The 20,222-nt window shown below is 40.6% G+C and overlaps 1 protein-coding gene across 1 annotated transcript in view; it reads right to left on the bottom strand.

Annotated features, from left to right (window-relative positions):
• zfpm1 (zinc finger protein, FOG family member 1) overlaps positions 1–610 on the bottom strand; it is a 39,158-nt gene extending 38,548 nt beyond the window's left edge. Inside the window, 1 exon segment of the mRNA XM_034132881.1 lies at positions 295–610. Coding sequence (XP_033988772.1) covers positions 295–610 — 316 coding nt within the window.
• Positions 611–20,222: the final 19,612 nt, after the last annotated feature.

Consider the following 20,222-nt stretch of genomic DNA (forward strand, 5'->3'; position numbering starts at 1 on the left):
CCTCTCTCTCTCTCTCCCTCTATATACATTTTCAATTCAATTAATTGAATATATTTAATAATATAAGATAGGCTATATTCTAAAATTTAATATCTGAATATATCTCTCCCTCTCTCTCCTCTCTCTCTCCCTCTATATCTCTCTCGCCCCCAGCCCCTCCCCAGTCAAAGGCATTTAAATAAATCACGTTACTTACCACTTGTCATCCATACATCTGATCTCGTGTCTTGACCATCTCCTCGGGTGTGAAACGAGTGTAACAGGGAACACCATTATTAAAGTGCAGCTACGCACAGGCTTTTTCAGTTTCGTTGGCGCTGTCCTCGCTCACATAATACCCTGCCGCTGTCTGAAGGGTCTCAGCCACCGGGTCGCTAACAAGTGGTCCGTCCTCGGTGGTGTCTTCCTCATCTTCAGCATCTGTGGTCTGAGGGCTGCTGTCAGTGTCAGGGCTGTCTGACTCTGAATTGGAGCCGGATAATGGGGCAATTTCAACCGGTGCCGTCAGAAAGTAATCTGTGATCAGCTGAACCCATTGCTCATCAGAGGCTGTCCCTCTCACAATGTTGGAGTTCAACAGTCTTGCAATTTCTTCTTCTCTGGAATCCATCGATCTGATTAATTGTTAGCGGCTAATAAATTATCAAGTGGTACGGAGGAAAAATATGTTTGTTTCGGATTACTGGGGGAAGGTCGCGAGGAATAATGTTGGTTTATATAGTGTGTGTGTGTGTGTTTGTGTATTTTTGCGTTTGTGTGTATTGTGTTTGTTTCCCGGGTAAACACTGACAAGAAACAGCGGCTGTTGTTATGTCAGCTGTGGCGTTACGTTACTCCATTCTCCGCCTGTCATCTTCCCGTTACAAGCTTCAAAGTTATATTTATCATCTGAATTTGGCGAAACGAGTTTACTATTCTGAAAGCCAAGACTTTGTTTCTTTGAAATCAGATGAAAACAAACTGTCACGGGACCCTGCCGTGTTATCTATGATTACTATACACCTTTCATTCATAATGTCAGCCGGAGGGAGGGGGAGCAGCGCAACGGAACAGCAGAGTGGCGAGTGAGAGCTGTCATCTTCCCTTTACAAGCTTCACAAATGTATTTATCGTGTGATTTTGACAATAAAAGTTTCATATTCTGAAAGCCTAGACTTTGTTTATGTAAAATCAAACAAAACACCCGAACCCCAAAAAAAACGATACAAATCCACGTTTATTTCTAAATGAGCCGTTGCGACTTCCGACTGATTTCGATAGAGCGGGTCACATATGTTTTGTAGGATTGTCATGTTGTAACGAGAGAAGGTAGAAACCATGTATAAGTGTGGACCAATTCTTCTAATAAATAAACTGATCCCACCTTTTGGATTGGGACAACTTAAAAGACATCTGCGCTCTCCTCTCCTGCTTAAAAGGTAAGATTGCCCACTGCCACACTCACACTTAGGTAGGGCCACACCTCATTATTGATATCATAATCCTTCGGGATCGCTTAAACAGATTTAGCGGGTCGTCTGAATTGAAACAGCAGTTAATTGAACCTGGTTCTTTAGGAGTTAATAGAGGTGAGATCTTGCCTGACGTTGGTGGGATCTGAGCCAAGCAGTAAACTTACATAGACTCAATAACTTCTGTTAGGTCAATTAGGAGGTCTGAGTAATTTGCCAGAATAAATGATCAGCCCTCCCGACTCCTACACCGTATACCGGTATGTATACAGGGGGGTACACAGGGGCTCTGATGGACACAGGCTGTAATCAGACGATGACCCATCAGCGCTTGGTTCGGCCGGGGGCATTGGTTGAAGCATCTTGGGTGAAGGTGAGGTATGTTCATGGGGATATTCACGAGAATCCGGAGGTGACCATGGACATTTATTTTAGGGGGAAAAGCATAGAGTCAAGGCTGGTTTTAGTACTCGGACCCTCCGTTCCCCCCTCGACGTCTTCATGCTAGAGATGGGAGTAACTGGTGTTGCCCCGTCATGCTGGTACATAAGTCCAGCAGGTCAATCCGGTTCTGTGTGGACTACCGCAGGGTAAACAGGGTGTCTTTGATGCTTATCCAATGCCCCCGGTCGACGAACTTCAGGATCGGCTTGGCACAGCTCGCTTTTGCCAATAGCTATTGGCAGATTCCCGTTTCTCCAGAGTCTAACCCCTAGATTCCACCGGGTCCGTCTGCGCCGCGGTTTTGGTCCGGCCTCCTCCGGCATCATACCCTACCAGGCGCGTTTCAGAAGCATTTCAGAAGCGGAGCGTCTTGCCTGCCGGCTCGCAGTTTTTTGTTGATTTGGGCATATTTCCTGGACAGGCTACTTTGTACAGACAAAGTTAATAATAACTGTAATATTCCAGTTATAAACGACATGAATCAAAGATGTGTTGCTGTATTTTAGTGGTAAAAAAATGCAATCAATCATAATTATTCTATATATATAATTTACACATTGCCTGTAAACGCTGGCATTTCTCCTCCTTCTTGAAAGACTACGGAGGGATAGGGTCTGCAAAATTAGTTTGTGTGTGTGTATATATATATATATATGCTATATATATGCTCTGAACGTTCCCACTTCCTGCCTGCCCGACATTACGTTACGGCTGCGCCGCGTCAAAAATAGGATTCATCCTAATTTTAGAGGAGCCCTGCGCCGACACGATTCTGGGACGCTTTCTGAGCCGTAACGCGCCGCGTGTGGTGGAATAGCACCCATTGACTAGAGTGACCGTGAGCGCCGCGGCGCAGCCGTAACGTGGCCGTAACGCGCCGCAGACGGACCCGGTGGAATCTAGGGGTAAGGGAAAACTGGCGTTCTCCGTACGGTTTGTACCAATTTGTCACACTTCCTTTTGGGTTGTTCGGGGCTCCACCACCTTCCAGCGGCTCATAGACCCGGTCCTGCGTCCCCACTCTGCATATGCTGCTGCTTACTTGGATGATGTCATCATAAGGATAAAAGAAAACACGTGGCAGGATGACTGGTGGTGCCTCCAGGTTTCCCTAATGAATGCACAGCAGCAGTCAATGACAAAGTAGAATCTCATTGACCACACGTTGTTCAACACACAGTTAAAATATGAGATGAGCGAGAAAGCCAGTGTTCTTTTGAAAGGAGACAAATCATAATTAAGGAGAGCGCACTCTCAGCACACAACTGCTGATGCTCAGCACTGAAAGTGCACACCCACACACTTTGCACTCCATTCCAATACATCAACTGAGGCCACTCGGACATTTGTGGCCAGGAGTGGAAATAAATAGGGGGAAGAACAATCACATAAAATCACAAGTTAATTCCTACTATGTTGCTGCATAGTTCCCATCTGCGGCAGAGCCCTCTGAAAGCACTACTGTAAATATTTATTATTGTGTCCCTGTCAAAATTCTAAAAGAAATGTCTTGTAAGGAAGCTTATGTGTGACAGAGCCATAAATAGAACAGAATGCAGAGCAGTTTGATGTCTTTTTATTGTCCTTGTAATATCTTTACATGTCTCTGTAATTCTGTGCAGATCTTTGTTATCCAGTGAGCTCATAGTGATTGTGTGACTGCAGCCAACATTGTGGTCCCAGCACTGAGACCACATTCAGAGAGGTCTGAGCCACATACGGACAGCATGTTCCGTAGGCGAAGAACCAACATCTGAGCTATGGTTAGCTTTCTGTATTTTTAAGCATTAGTATTTTGAAAGTTTTTGTCAAGTACAGAGGACAGTAAATCTTATGTTTGGACATTTTAATCATTCTGTCAATGATCTGTTTTGTTCCAGTGTTCTTTTTTATTAGTCATCACATGTTTCTATAATAATAGATGGTTTATGTGATAAAGAGGAAGGGAAAAGGTTTTAATCCCAAAGGAAAACAAAAGTAAAGAAATCATTTTCCATTATGTATTTTGTATATGCAAACGACAATTTGCTACGTGTTTATTATTATTATTGTTATTATAAAATGCAGAGCCAAACATCATTGTGTGTGATAAATATGGTCAATTTTATATTACATTAGGGAAAACTTACAGGACACACAACATGGACAGGGTAGCAAACTCTACATATTAATATCTTTAATATGCAAGGCAGAGAATCAAATGTTGTTTCACCACAGAATGAGAACATCAGAGCCTTTATAAAGATCGAGCTAGGACTCCTTATAGTTATGCCATAATGCCTGGGTTCACTTGGCTGCTTGACCTCAATTATTATTATTGAAGGACATTTTAGTTGGACTGGACCAAAAACAAAGATGGACAGCAAAAGGGCCGGACTCGGCTTTAAGGCTGTATCTTACCAACCAATTGGCAACATGATGGGACTACTTCCACTGATATGAAACATGATAGTCTTTGTACAGCAGTTTAAAAGACAGTTCAAAGGTGAAGTACAAATACACAAGAGGAGAACAATTCTTCTGATTGTAACAAATGTTCTGCTGTAAACTATTAAGCTCTGACTTTATACACTTCAAGTACTGAAGAACAAAAGAGTAAGTTCTAAACCAGCGTGCTGAAACAGACTGGCTTTCATGTTTTCTATTAAGTCAGCTTTGGGGAAGACTTTTTATTCTCTCTCTGAAGGCCACCTTTGACAGAGCAGTGGGCTGATTTTCTACCTAAGAGCTCGAGAGTGCTTTTTACTTACCAAACTAAAGAAATGGATGTCAGTGTCCATCATGAACAAATGTGTGAATTAAAGTAAATGTCTCCCAGACTATAAAAGAAAAATAATAAAAAAAATAAAAAAAAATAATACCATGTAGGTCCATGCAATTATTTGAGCAGAAATGGTGAGACACTTTGTAAGGGAGGTAGATAAATGATATTAATACTCCTACACCCTACTGCCTGTCATTATGTTGACCTTACACAGAGGCACACATTTTAAATGCATCCCAAACCCACTCTACACCAGTCTTTAATTAAGTGATTTTAATTTGGTTTGTATAATTTAATTTAGTTTATTTTTCCTTTTTCTTTGCCATAAACTCATCAGCTGCACAGAGATTGATCAGATCAGCATGCCATGGCAACCAACGGCCAAGAATGGCTTGCTAATTTCTCAGATTGGTTGTCGATGATAATCTGGCAAACGTTACTGTCGAGCTGTTTTTAGTAAATGTTTGCTATGTTTGAATGGACACAGACACATATAATAGCAAAAAGCAGAATAGGGACATCAACATCATCATCATACAGTATCTATGACGACCAATGAATGGATTTCACTGTAAACATGTCTAGATGTAAAGTGAAGCACTTCATAGTTCATAATTACCCAACGACTTATTTTCATTCACTTTACAAAAATAGGCATCTGCCCTCAACCCTTCACCGCCCATTGGTTGCCATGGAGAACATGAACACGTTACTATTGAAGGCTGACACATTGATTTCCCTGCTCTTTCTTCGGATGTATCTTTTCATTCTCTTTGAGCCAATATTATGTTTAATCAGCAGTGTGGCAGCTCCCTGGTGCTCGCCCCCCCGCAGAGACACATTCCTTCGTGTCTCCGCAGTCATGCCAGCAGAAGCTCACTGATGTATCCAAATGTCAAACCCATCAGCGCCCACATATCCACAGCATGTCTAATATCCACACAAGAGAGATAAAAAACGTGTAAATAAAATCTCATAGAAAATAATTTAGCTGTGCAGCATCCTTCTCTTCTGTTGGATCAAATTAACTAAATAAACGCAAATAAAGCAAAGAAATAGGTTTTTTTCTAAAGAATTTCATACTAACCCCAGCAGCATATGAGTCACAATCACAGTCACAGTTTTCCAAGTAAGACACAGAAATCTGACATATTCGCTTGTTTGCCATTTTCAAAACACTGCCATTAAAATTCTACACACATGAACACATTACAGTTTTATTCAATTGCTAAAACACATTTTTGACAACAGGGCTCATTTTCTCAAAACCCTTAACACAATTCTCAAAACCACACACCCAAAGTGCAGAACACCTAATTTTTTCTGGCAAAATGAAGCACTGCACCCAAAACTACATAAACACTTACCAAAACCTAACTTTTGCCCCAAATGGCACACACTTCACTTATAGTACAAGACACGTTGTCCAACCAACTACACACTGTGGTGCTTTATCTAAAGCACACTCATATTTTGTGTTGATCTGTATGTAGAGAATTCTGTATAACAAGATTGTTTAAATCTACAAAAATATATGCAGAGCAGGGTAGGAATTTCACGGCAGCCATGACGGCCATGGCCGTCGTTGCCCCTCGGTCTGGCCGTTATGCCCCACAAATAATTGTACGTCCTACGGCCACCATGGCCTTTGTGCCCCTCACATTGTTAAAATCTCGAAGTTGCTTTAAAAGCATCAGAGCAGTGGTCTGGTCTCTGAACTGCATTATGCTGCGTTCACAATGGACGCAATATGAATATTCGCATTGCTCTAATCGCTGGAGTTTCACTGCGGCTGTCAGCTGTGTGTTTACTCCTGTCATTCAAACAGGACGCACTGGAGAGGGGGCGGGGCTTATATCCATGTAAATACTGTGGTAGACTCAACTACAACAAAATTAACATATTTTACCGTGATTTAATTGTAATACACGTTTCAAAATGATGCCGAAGTAACAACATACTGATAATGGTTAGTAAAAACCATGAATTAATGCTTTAACAAGTGTGCAGACAAGAGGGGGGAAACTAGCAAGAGAATAGTTTCACATCCGCTCCACATTGTCCTCTTGTCTCCGGTTGTCCTCTGCTGTCTGCCCGTTTGTGTCTGACAGCTGAAGGCTGTTTTTTGCCAGCTGGTCGCTGCGACTCGCAGCTACGTCAACTATTTAAGACAACACAAAACACACACAGTGTAGGGCCGGTGGAACCCCTACCGGAGGAGGCACAGCGACAACTAACGTCAATCTACACCGCAGATCGGACGAGGTAAATAACTGTGAGTGGGGTGGAGGAGAGCTAGCTGCTAACGGAGCTAACAGTAGTGGAGGAGAACTAGCTGCTAACGGAGCTAACAGCTGTCCGATTGTCAGCTCCGGGAAGAGCCAACAATCGGACAAATCTCTAGTGACAACAACAACAAAACATGCCGGGAAATAATCCAAAACAGAAGAAAGACGAGCAAGAGAATGAAGAAGATAAAGGGAAGATGAGGCTCGTAAGTCAAACAGCTACACAGCTTGCCGGAAATGGGCCACCTAACAAGAAAAAAGAGGGAGGTAACGATGTAACAAATGTCAATAAAACAGCAGATGAAGACTCCTGGGTATGTAATATCTGCCAAGTCATATTCAGTGAGGGCAGCACAAGATACTAGAATGTGAAAATTGCAATAAACACACATGTGCAAAATGTCTGAAACTAACAAATGCACAGTATGCAGTCACACAGCGGGATGACGTGATGTGGCTGTGTAATAAGCAATGCCAGGATAAAACCTGCAAGGCTCTGAAGGATTCAAAATCAGAGGAACTGTTGGAAAACAATAAACAACAAGAAACAATTTCATCACCTGAATTAGTAAAAAGATTGGACGCACTAGAGGAGATGATAATTAAGCAAACAGAGAAACAACAAAACTACACCAGAGAGCTTATCGCACAGCTCATCACCCAAGACATACCAGTGAGCCCACCTAAGGAGGGAGACAGTGACTCTGTAACTGAGGATGATATTTCACCTACGTGGTCAGATGTCGTCAGGAAGAAAACAATACACGATAAGGTACTAGTCAAATCGGCAATCAGGGAGTTTACGAGAGAACAACAGTCAGAAGAGAGCAGAGAAAAAAACATTGTTATACACAGATTACAAGCAAGTGAGGACGAAAATATAGATGCCAGGAAACGGCATGATGAAGATAGGATAAACGATCTGATAAAAAACGAGTTGGGAATCGAAGGGGTATTGGCATCAAAGGTGATACGCCTCGGGACCCGGAAAAAACAGACCAATGCTGATTACCACAAATTCCACTTTCGAGAAACGAAAAATAATGTCAAGTCTCTACAAATTGAAGAATGCATCAGCAAAGTTCAAGTTAATAAGTGTGGCAAACGACCTCTCCAAAGAAGAACGGGAACAGAGGAACGACCTTGTCAAGAAAGCAAAAATCAAGATGGAAGAGGACTGAACGAACATGTGGCGGTTCAAAATACAAGGACCAGTGTGGGACATGAAAGTGGTTTGGCAAAAAATCTAACCAAATTAAAACAAGACAGAACCCACAAATACATCAATAATAACAACTCAGAGATTACTAGAGGACTTTCTAAGGGCCTTCAATGTCTTCATAAGATTCTGTTATGAATAAAAGAAATGAACTGGTAGCAAACATTGATAAATATGACCCAGATATTATAGCTATTAGTGAAGCACTTCCAAAAAACCCACAAGTACCAATCCAGTTATGTGAATTGAACATCAGTGGATATGACATTTTCAGCAATCTAGATGAGGGTAGAAGAGGTGTCTGTATCTACACTAAGTCCTACCTCAGAGCAGTACCTAAGAACTTGAAGGGCTGTACATCTACAGAATCTGTGTGGTGTGAAATACAACTCTGCAATACGGACCGTCTTCTGGTTGGATGTGTCTACCGGTCACCAAACTGTCAAAATATCGGCAACTCTAAAACTAGAAGTTTAGTGGAAGAAGCTTCCTCACTAAACCGCAGCCACGTTTTAATTATGGGAGACTTTAACTATCCTGAAATTGGTTGGCAACCCATACGGGCACCAGAGAGTGTAAACCACCCTGCATCCATGCTTCTTGAATGCTTGAGAGACTGCTACGTATTTCAACATGTAACAAAACCAAACTGTTGAAAGAGGAAACCAAACCCCACACGTGCTTGACCTAATTATCACAAATGAGGAGGGAATGGTTGAGGATCTAAGCCATGAAGCACCACTAGGAAAAAGTCACCATGACTGCCTGTCTTTCAAATGTCTATGCTACCATGAGATATGCGATTATCCAAACCGCAAGTTCATCCTTGTGTAGCAGGATGAGAGTCCTAATCCCTTGTAAAGCATATTCTCCTCGTTTGGCTCTTGTGAGCATATCACCACCAGGGGGCACCCTATAAAAGGGCAGAGGTTTCTAGCTGGCTGTCTCTTGTTTGATTGGTACACAGACCCGCCCCACTTGCGTGTTTGCCGTGTTTGCTTCCGCCACCGGTGCAGGTATGTTGCAGTTGCATTGCTCGCTTCAGGAAAGGTTCTGCAATTTGCCAGCGTATTTATACTTAGCCCTGCTTTGCCTCACCTAGTGGAGGATCCTCCGGGTGCAGCCTGTCAACGCAGCCATAGAAAGCATGAAGCTCTCCCCTCTCTGCGTCATCGATAGGAAAGCCTGATCGGTATGTGCGCTGTACGGCGATCTATTTAGTCAATCCACCTCATTACTTTTATTGATATTAACGCTGTATTTGTATTTATTCATAAACTTAGGGCCAATCCAATGATTAAGGGACATCTGCTGTTTTGCTTCACCGGAGAAAGTGTGTTTATCGGCACAACTGCTGTTGATCCTGCCTAAATGTTTGGGCTACTGCTACCACATTGCTGCTTCTGGCCAGCTTTGCGTCGCCTACTGCGGAGGCTCGCTCACCAGTTAAAGTGCTGCTTTAACTGCACGCCTTCCTGCTGCCTTGCTTGGGCCGACACTCGAAGTGTGGAAGTCACTGAACTCTGGGGCTAACTCGTCCTTACTTTGGCCAACTTGATTTAAATTAGTTTGTTTGTTTTATTCTAGTTAATTGTTTATTTTGTTTAACTCAACCTTTTCTCTTGTGTTTTGTTTTATTCTTAAATGTTTACACAAGTTGTTATCTGTTTATGAGAACATATTTGCTATTGTGTTTGTTTATTACTTTGATTTACGTATTTAGCCCCCATTAACTGCGTTTCCCTCTTTGTTTCCCTACTTAGTTACTGAGAGCTGAAGGTGGTGGTGCTGGTGTCCAAGGTGGTGGTTTTCCTCTCTTCTTTTGTGTGTGATGTGCTCCCCCGGGATTTGATTTCCTGCACGTATGACTGGGGTGATTTAAGTTTGGTTTGTTTGGGGATCCTTCCACTCACTCGTCGACCCTATCCCCCCACTGGTAAGCCTCAGCCCCTAATTCATTTTTTCCCTTTGTGCTACAGCCCTGTGTGACTGTTTTAAACTGCATTTTAAACTATTGACTTGTGCTAAATAAAATTGTATATCTTTGATAAATTGAAACCACGTCTCCGGCTCCATTAGTATTCGAACCTATGTGTCCTCTGAAAAAGTGTTAATATTTCCTTGGGTGAAACTCCCAAGGTGGCGTTGTCGGAATTGTGAATGGTGTAATCAAACCAACTTTAACAAATACATTCACCTATCCTCCCCTCTGCGGCTACTGCCACAAACGATAAAGGAAATTATGAAGGCCTGAAACAGGAAATGATTGGGACAGACTGGGCACAGACCTTTGAAAACAAGTCAGCTTCAGCACAGTGGGAGGCCATGGAAGAAAAAATCCCAACAAGTTGCAAGAGGCACATCCCTATGTCATCGGGAAAAAATAAGAAAAATCGCTCTGCTCCGGTGGATAAATGATAGAATCAAACCTCAAATCAAATCAAAAAGTGCAGCTTACACCTTACAAAGGTTATCTGGTTCAGAGAGTGACCGTTGTTCCTATGCAAAATTGTGCAACCAAGTTAAATGGGAGTTTTGGAAAGCTAAAAGAGAGCATGAAAGAAAAATTGCAAAGGAAGCCAAAGAGAATCCAAAAGCTTTTTATAAATATGCCAGAAGCAAGCTAAAAGTCAATGCCACAGTCGGAGATCTGAAAAAGGCTAATGGCAGCCTGGCTCAAAATGACAAGGACAAAGCCAATACACTCAATTCCTTCTTTGCTAGTGTGTTCACAAAGGAGGACATCTCATCAATACCAGACTTCCAGGACAGACCATTTAATAATATACTCAATAAATTGGACTTCACATCAAAGGACATCCATAAAAAACTATCGAACTTAGATGTCTCAAAAGCATCAGGACCGGATGGCATCTATCCCAGGATTCTCAAAGAACTGTGTGACGAACTAGATGAACCCTTATTTACTATATTTAAAAAATCGCTTGATGAAGGTGTGGTACCAGTCACACACCACCAGGTGTGTGACTGATTTTAAATGCCATTTTCTTAATGTCTTTCATTTTTTGTAAAGCACTTTGAATTGCCTTGTGTTGAAAGGTGCTATATAAATAAACTTGCCTTGCCTTACCACAGCCCTGGAAGGATGGTCATGTAACTCCTATATTCAAAAAAGGTGACTGAAGCAATCCTGGAAACTATAGGCCTGTCAGCCTTACAGCAGTAGTATGCAAACTCCTTGAATCCTTGGTGCGTGATGCCGTCATAGAACATCTTGACTCAAACAACCTATTATCAGACCGCCAACACGGCTTCATCCAGGGCAGATCCTGTTCAACCCAGCTCCTGGCCTGCCTTGACATATGGTCTCGTACCCTTGACGAAAGAGGAAGTCTCGATGCCATTTATTTGGATTTCCAGAAAGCATTTGATACTGTACCTCACAAAAGATTACTGAAGAAGCTCTATGGGTATGGTATCCATGGAGACATACTCACCTGGATCTCAGACTTTCTCAAAAACAGGCGACAGAGAGTCAACGGGAAACCATTATGATGGTGCCCAGTTCTCAGTGGAATTCCACAAGGGAGTGTCCTGGGTCCTGCACTGTTTGTCGTCTATATCAACGACCTACCCGATAATGTGAGCTCCATGGTCCAGATGTTTGCAGATGATACTAAAGTCTTCAAGGTAATTAAGTGTAAAGAGGATGCAGAAAAACTCCAGTCAGATCTCAGGGAAATGCTGAGGTGGTCCGAGTGTTGGCAGCTCAAATTCAATGCAGCAAAGTGCAAAGTAATGCACTTAGGTTTTCAGAACCCAAAATATGAGTATAATATGGGTGATAATTCAAACACTATAGAGTGGCGAAGTCCCTCCCCTTCCGGTGGACCTCCATGGGACCTTATTTCGGAAAAGTTATGCATTGAAGTCAATGGAGAGAGAAAGATTATCTTTCGATCCCGTTTGAATTGTGCCACGAATTACACATATGATGTTTGTCAATTTAAAAGATAATTTTGTAAGTCAAAAAAAAAAAATGTGTCGTAAAACTGTGAAGTAACACATTTGTTTGTGTGAAACGCTAAATGAACTACATCTCTGGTCAACCACACACGTCACCAAGATGGCCGTCACTACTGTCTTGTCAACAAACGATTGACTATCACCACAATGAAACACGTCCTGAAGAATGTCATGCAAAGCTGCCTGCCTGCCTTCCTTTGATTCTCTCTGAACTGCCTGGTCGTTTTAATGTTTAATGTCAACCATTTGTGCAGATAGCATGAAGTAGAAAAGATCGCCGATGCTAACGTTAGCGTTAGCATTTCTCCCCCGGAATTAAATGGTGTATTATAGAATGATCACACCGGTGACAGTACTATTCAAAGGGTTCACGAAATATGACTACTACTCTTACTGTTTAACATTTTGGGTTACTTAATGTTACTTCATGTTAAGGCTAATAAAAATGACAAGGCTGTAATGCTAACTAACGTGCTAGCTACTAGCTAGGTAGCTAACTTGATCAAGCCACTCCTGGTCGTTTCATCAGACGGGAAGCAAAAGAACGAGCAAGACCCATTGCTGGTATAATAACAACCTGGTACTAAGCACACAGGCATCTTGTTAAAGTTATCTTATCTTAGCCAGCGCCATATAGATAGATTATATCTATATTGCGCTGATCTTAGGTATCTGAATGGTGGAGGTAAACAATTGTGACATCACTTACGCGACTCTGGGATTTGTAGTCTTTCTAGTTACGTATTTTTCATAGTCTTATATTTCAACAGTTTTACGACAAACTGTGACTTTTTTGACATGGAAATGATTTTTTAAGATTGACAAACATCATATGTGTAATTCATGGCACAATTCAAACGGGATCGAAAGATAAGTTTTCTCTCCCCATTGACTTCAATGCATAATTTTTCCGAAATAAGGTCCCATACCCCGGAAGTAAGTGGGAGGGACTTCGCCACTCTATAAACCTATCCGAGACTCAGAATGAAAAGGACCTTGGTGTGAATGTTGATAATACCCTGACATTTAGTGACCATATCCGTCGGGCAAGTAACAAAGCGAATGGTATCCTAGCAATGATCTGTAGATCATACACTTATTTGGACTCTGACGTAGTAAGTAGTTTATACATCTCTCTTGTACGGCCACTCCTCGAGTATGGGAATGTCGCTTGGTCCCCCATGTACAAAAAGGATGCTGAGCTCATCGAGAAAATACAGAGAAGGGCAACGAAGCTGGTTCCAGAACTAAAGGACCTACCATATCAAGAACGACTGCAAAGTCTTAAGATCCCGAGTATGTATTATAGAAGGGCGAGGGGAGATATGATCGAAGTTTTCAAATATCTGCACAACATCTACAAAACATCATGCCCACTACAACGGGATTATAACACCAGGACTCGTGGACACTGCCTCAAGTTGAAGAAACAGTACTCAAGACTGGCTATCCGCCGCAACCTTTTCAGCCTGCGTGTGGTTGACTTGTGGAATGATCTGCCAGAAAGCGTTGTCACATCCAAGACGGTTAACTGTCTCAAGTCCCGCCTCGACCATTACTGGTCAAACATCACCTTCACTTTGGACTATGCGACTGTTGCCAGCATCCATAGTAAGAACAGTGATTCTACTTATTTATGAGCAACTAAAAGGCCTTAGGCCTATTACAGCCGTATCCTATTGATTGATTGAAGATGGCAGACGAAAAACCTTTTAAAATGCGTGTTTTCTGAATGGAGATCGGATCGATCAGGCTAAACTAACCTGTGCTCCATCCAAATTCACAATAACGTCCTAAAGACAGAAATAAAGCAGCGACTGTATTCACCATGACACAGACAGTCTGTGTTTTGTTCATGTTTAACTTTTGTCCAGTTTCTGAACAGATATGAGGAGCTGTGTGAGCTCTGTGTGCTAACAGCTAACGGCTGCTGTTTTGGTTTTCTGATTCAACCTCAGTGGCTGAGATCCTCACTGCTGATTGGCTACCGCGAGAACGCGCCATGCGAATTTGAGGCTCGAGTTGAAAATTGTTATTAACCTCTTAAGGACGACAGTCCCCCCATTGGACCCCTCCCACCGTTTTTTTTTCGAGACAATGTCTCAGGGCTTCTTAACATTTATGAAACTATTAATGTGTAGCACCAGATTAACGGGAAGAATCTCAGCTAACTGAAGATATGAACCATTTTTACCAAAACAAAACACAAGTCTCATAAGAAGCGTCTAAATGACCCCTGAGCGAAAAAATGCAAACTGACTTTGGCACACAATTCAAGATAAAGATACCCTTATTACTTATCGTAGCTGCACATACAATATATCCGATTAAAGCTGAGACTCCACAGATTATTTAGTTATAGTATCATCACTGAGCGATCCGAACTTGCGACAGGAGAAGCAAACACAGACATCACAACACGTACCTTTACGGAGCTTTTACGGCAGATCGTCTCACCGTAGCTGTCAATTAGATCAAAAGACGTGTTCAATGGCATTAAAACGAAGAAAGAAAAATGCTACAACTGTTGATCCATAGGTTAATAATGTACATGTGCCTTTGAAAAAATTATTTATAATCCATAATTCCATTTTTATGTAAAAATCGGAGCGGAAAAGTTAGCTGCTAATGGTAGCCACCAGAGTGTATGCAGCTTCCGGTTTTGGTAACGCGTCACTCTCACTCCTTATTTGTTAACGTTTTGGTGTGTATAGAACTTTCCCTCGATTCCATTGGCTCTAGCGGTTATAAAGAGATTTCATTCATCAAAATCGGGAACAGAGGAACGACCTTGTCAAGAAAGCAACATTTCTTTAAAATAAAAAACATCTATATTGATTCTGACTTTACTACATCCAACTCACAGGTTTATCATTACTTTGAGAATAAAGATTATTAATTTAACCATTTTAGAAGGGAAGATATGGTCATTTGTTCTGGGAATGTCATTTTCGAGCCTGAGACCTGAAAAACAGGCTCAGGGCTTAAGAGGTTAAACAGACTCTCGTACACACACACACACTTTTGCATTTCAAAGTATTGCTTGTTCATACAGTTGAATGTTGGAGCTTCACTGTGCACTGCTGAATGATGTATGTGCAGAGTTTGACCCTTGAAGGCTGTTTCTTCAACACACTCTCACTCCATAAACGTCCAGGAGCGACGCTTGGTCAGGGTCCCGAGGCGTGCAGTTGGGACGCTCCTAGGCTCCTTCAGCTTCAGAAACAGACGCAAATAGCAGGGTTCCCACGGGTGCTAGAAATCCTTGAAAATGCTTGAAATTTTATGTGGTGTTTTCAAGGTTTGAAAAGTGCTTGGATTTTGGGAATGGTGCTTGGATTTTGAACAAAGTGCTTGAAATTGTAAATGCTTTACTTTTACAATAAATTGCTGTTTAGATTAAAAGAAAAGAAAGAAGTCAGAGCGAGCTTAATTGCTTCGCTTCTACATAAAACAGCTCCGCTCCGTCATTCCCGCGCTATGCGCGTGACCTGCACATTTTTGTTTTACCTGTGACCTGGGCATTCTGATGAGAGTGATAGATGACAGTATGCCAGGAAGTTGCCGTTTCAATGAGCGTTGGCTAGCAGAAGACAAATACAAGCCATGACTAAGACTTGGATCAACCCCACGAAAAGCCTCCTGCAAAGTGTGCAAAAAAGACTTTCAGTTATTCACGATGCGCGAGTCTGCACTGACGAGCCACATGAAAGGTACGCCGTAGTAGAGCATTTTGGATTTGGCTAACGTTGCATGTTACGTTTGTTTAAGCTAGTAACGTTAGCAAACTGAATATCAAACTCGATCAGGGATAATTGCTTATGCAGGTGACAATAATTTCAGAGGAGCGTACCTATGTCAGTACACCACAGGATGGTTACAGTCACCATCCTGTGGTGTTCAGAGGAGGAAGCACTCACTGTTGTAATTAGACATTAGCTTGTTAGTATGTTGCTATAAATTATAAACTGAGGATTTGACCGCGTCGCTATGGTTGATCATTTTAGAAACAGGCTGTTAAATAAAGTCTTGTAGTATTATACAAGTAAAATTACATTTTGCTTTAATCCCACGTAATTGTAGAAGAAACACAGTCTTCCTTTGAAAATGTATAAGACTTGAGTAGTCAGCATTACCTACAAATCATTGTACACATTTATAAATATTATTTTCCACTTGTTACCATTGTGAGTCTATTTTGATGCAGCTCTTTTTGTGGCTACAATTCAGGCTAATACGCTACCAGAGGTGGAATAAGTAGATCTTGTACTTGAGTAAAAGTAGAAGTACCAGAGTGTAGGAATACTCTGTTACAGTAAAAGTCCTGCATTCAAAATGTTCCTCAATTAAAAGTAGAAAAGTATTGGCATCAAAATATAGTTAAAGTAGCGACAGTAAAAGTAGTCGTTGTGCAGATTGGTCCATTTCAGAATAATATATATGATATGTTTTATAATGATTGATCATTAAAGGTAGGGTATGCAAGTTTGAGAAACCGGCTCAAGATACACTTTTTGTTGTATTCCATGGAATGCTCTTAACATCCCGATAGCAATGAATATCTTAAGTGCTTTGACAAAAAATCCATACAAAAATGTAATCTGTGGAAGCCGTAGTACTGTAAAAAGCACGACCAATCATTTTAGCCGGCCCGGCTAAAATAACTGGATGGCCTACCTACCTGTCAGCCTTCCATCTGTGCACAAACTTATCTCGTGCCCTCATTGGTCATGTGCGCGTTCGTGTGTGTTGGAGGAGGGGCTCTATAAGGAAGTGGCAGATTTTCTCCGGTTGTGTATTTTCAAATTCTAGCGATCTCGAGCCGGTTTCTCAAACTTACCTACCCCACCTTTAAGTCACATGCTTCATGTTACGTCAGGATTTATTCGCTGTCTGTTTCCACTGCACTTTGTTGCATTTCGTTTTTATCGAAACGGCAACTTTTTCTACCTTAGCCAAGCGTAAAACATTTACTTCTTTATATTGGCAATTTACATCTAGTTCTGGAGAAGAATGTGAAAATATTACATGTATTAATGTGTGGAAGGTTATATTCTCCTCAGTCACATGCTTCATGTTACGTCAGGATTTATTCTCTGTCTGTTTCCACTGCACTTTGTTGCTGTCATGGCCTCCACCTCTGCCTAGTCTGTCTCTCCCCGTGCGTGTGTGTGTCCACAATCCAATCACCTCTGCTATAAGACTCCGGCCCTGACTCCTCCACTTCGCCATATCGTAGACTCTGTAACCACAGTCAGTCACGTCTCCTGTGCCTGCAGCTTCAAGCCAGCCTGACTCATATCCTGTCTCCAGACCACCTCCAACGTTGGACCCTGTCCCGCACCTCCAGGCTCTTCTCCCTGCACTCTCCAACCTGGTCAGACCTCCGTTCCCTTGGACTCCGTCTACCCTTACGCAAAGAAAATATATTTCCCCATATATTAACTGTCAATATATTGCATTATTTTGTTTTCTGATTTACTGGTTAATTGAAAAGATTTAATAAAGGAAATCTTGCTGTTGGCTACACCAAGTGATACTGATTAATAATCAACATGAAAAACATATTTATTCATATCTACAAAATATATTGAAAATATATTGAAGATATATAGAATAATATATTGTGTTAATATATTACAATATATATATATATTGAATAATATATTGTGATAATATATTGTAATATATGGGATAATACATCAGTAATTGCCGCTTTCCATATATTGAGTAATATATGTAAATATATATAATATATTGGTTGTGTATATATGTGAACATACATTTACTATATATTAACATTTATATGGGGACATGTACTATATATATTCACAAATATATGGGGACATGTATGTACTATATATTCAGTTTTATATGGGGACATGTATGTAGAATATATTCACAATTATATGGGGACATGTACTATATATATGCACAAATATATGGGGATATGTATGTACTATATATTCAGATTTATATGGGGACATGTATGTAGAATATATTCACAATTATATGGGGACATGTACTATATATATTCACAAATATATGGGGACATGTATGCGCTATATATTCAGATTTATATGGGGACATGTATGCAGAATATATTCACAATTATATGGGGACATGTATGCACTATATATATTCAGATTTATAAAAGACCATGTACGTACCATATATTCTGAACATGAGTGCAATATATGTTCACAATGAGGAGAAATGCATGTTCTGATAAAAAAAAATCTTTCATTTAATTTCAAACCTTTATTTATGCAGGTGAATCCCATTGAGATCATTGATCTCTTTTTCAAGGGTGACCTGCTGCAAGTAGGTTCCACATGAATACATATAAACATAACAGAAAAACAAAAAAGGACATCATACAGCATATTTACAGTGACAACAGTTTACATAGCTAGTAACATTTACAGGTTCCAACAGTTTCCGATTGGATAATATCTATCCTTGCTTTAAAAACATTTAGTGGAACCAAATTGCTCAGACTGTTCCAAGTTAGCGGAGCTGCGCATCTAAATGCTATCTTCCCTAAGACAGTCCTAGCAGTTGACACATTTAATAAAACCACAGCATTCGATCTCAGGCAGTAGCCACTTACAATTCGCCGTGAGATCAGGGAGCAGATGTAGGAAGGAAGTTTCCCTAACATGGCTTTGTATATAAAAATGTACCAGTGACTGAGCCTCCGTACAGTTAGTGAAGGCAAACCTGCCCTTGCATACAGGGTACAGTGATGGGTTAATACTTTACAGTTTGTCACAAATCTCAGTGCACTGTGATAGGCGGCATCTAACTTGACCAGGCAATTGGCAGGTGCATTCATATAGATCAGATCACCATAGTCCAGCACAGGTCAAAAGGTCACAGTGACTAGCCTTTTTCTGGCCTCAAGTGAGAAACAGGACTTGTTCCTGGAAAAGAAACCTAGCCTAACCCTCAGTTTTTTAAGCAGGTTATTGACATGAAGTTTAAAAGTGAGACAATCATCAAGCCAGATACCAAGGTATTTGTAACAGGTAACCACTTCAAGTTTTATCCCTTGCGTAGTTACAATATCTAAAACAGGCTCTGGTGTCTTTTTAGTTTTTGAAAAGAGCATTACCTTGGTTTTATCAACATTTAAAAGAAGCTTAAGCGCTGAGAGCTGAGTCTGAATAATGAGAAGCTTAATTTGTTTTTTTCTATCAATGTGTAACAGTTATCAAAATACTCATTAAAAGAAGGACAAGGAAAGAATAAAAGAAAGGGCCTATAAACAACACATTATGTAATGACTCAAGAACATTTTCATGTAATTATGTAATAAAACCCACATTTTGTAATAATCTGCTGCATTCTGTAACAGCCTGAACGCAATATAAAATACATTTCCCTGCATTTTGTAATAAATTATTACATTTTGCAATGGTTATTACAAAATGCGTGAGTTGCCCTTTTAAAAAACTATAATATTCATTATGTAACCATAACCAAACTGTAAATATATCCCAAAATTGATGTTGATATACATGTTGGCTAATGAATATGGTAACACTTGATCTAGTTTTGGCCAATGAAAGATATTCTACTGAAATATTTTTAAATTATGATTAAGGATGATTCATGGTTGAATAAATAAATAAACAGTTGTAATGTTATTGTTTGCAACTCATTTTGTAATAACCACAGCAATATGTAATAATATATTTCAAAATGTGGCGACATGTATTACATATTTGCATTGAACTTGTTTACTACATAATGGGCAAATTATTACAAAAGGAGGTGTTATTACATAATGAAGGGAAAATGTATTACATTTTGTATAGGTATAGTTAATAAATGATGCATTGTTATTTCATACAGGGCCAAAAAGAGCAGTCTGTTATCCTATTTAACAATCTTGTTTTTTGTTTCACCTGGTGACAACTTTAAACATGAGCTGATCACTCATTAAAACAAGGTCCGGAACAGGGCCAAACAGTCTTGTACCCTATTTGATCGTCAATCTTGTTTTTTTCGTGCCTTTACTCACAAATTCTTGTGTTAATGGATGTTCTTATATCTGATGTCTT

This window comes from Trematomus bernacchii, unplaced genomic scaffold, assembly GCF_902827165.1.
Source record: "Trematomus bernacchii unplaced genomic scaffold, fTreBer1.1, whole genome shotgun sequence".
NCBI lineage: Eukaryota > Metazoa > Chordata > Actinopteri > Perciformes > Nototheniidae > Trematomus > Trematomus bernacchii.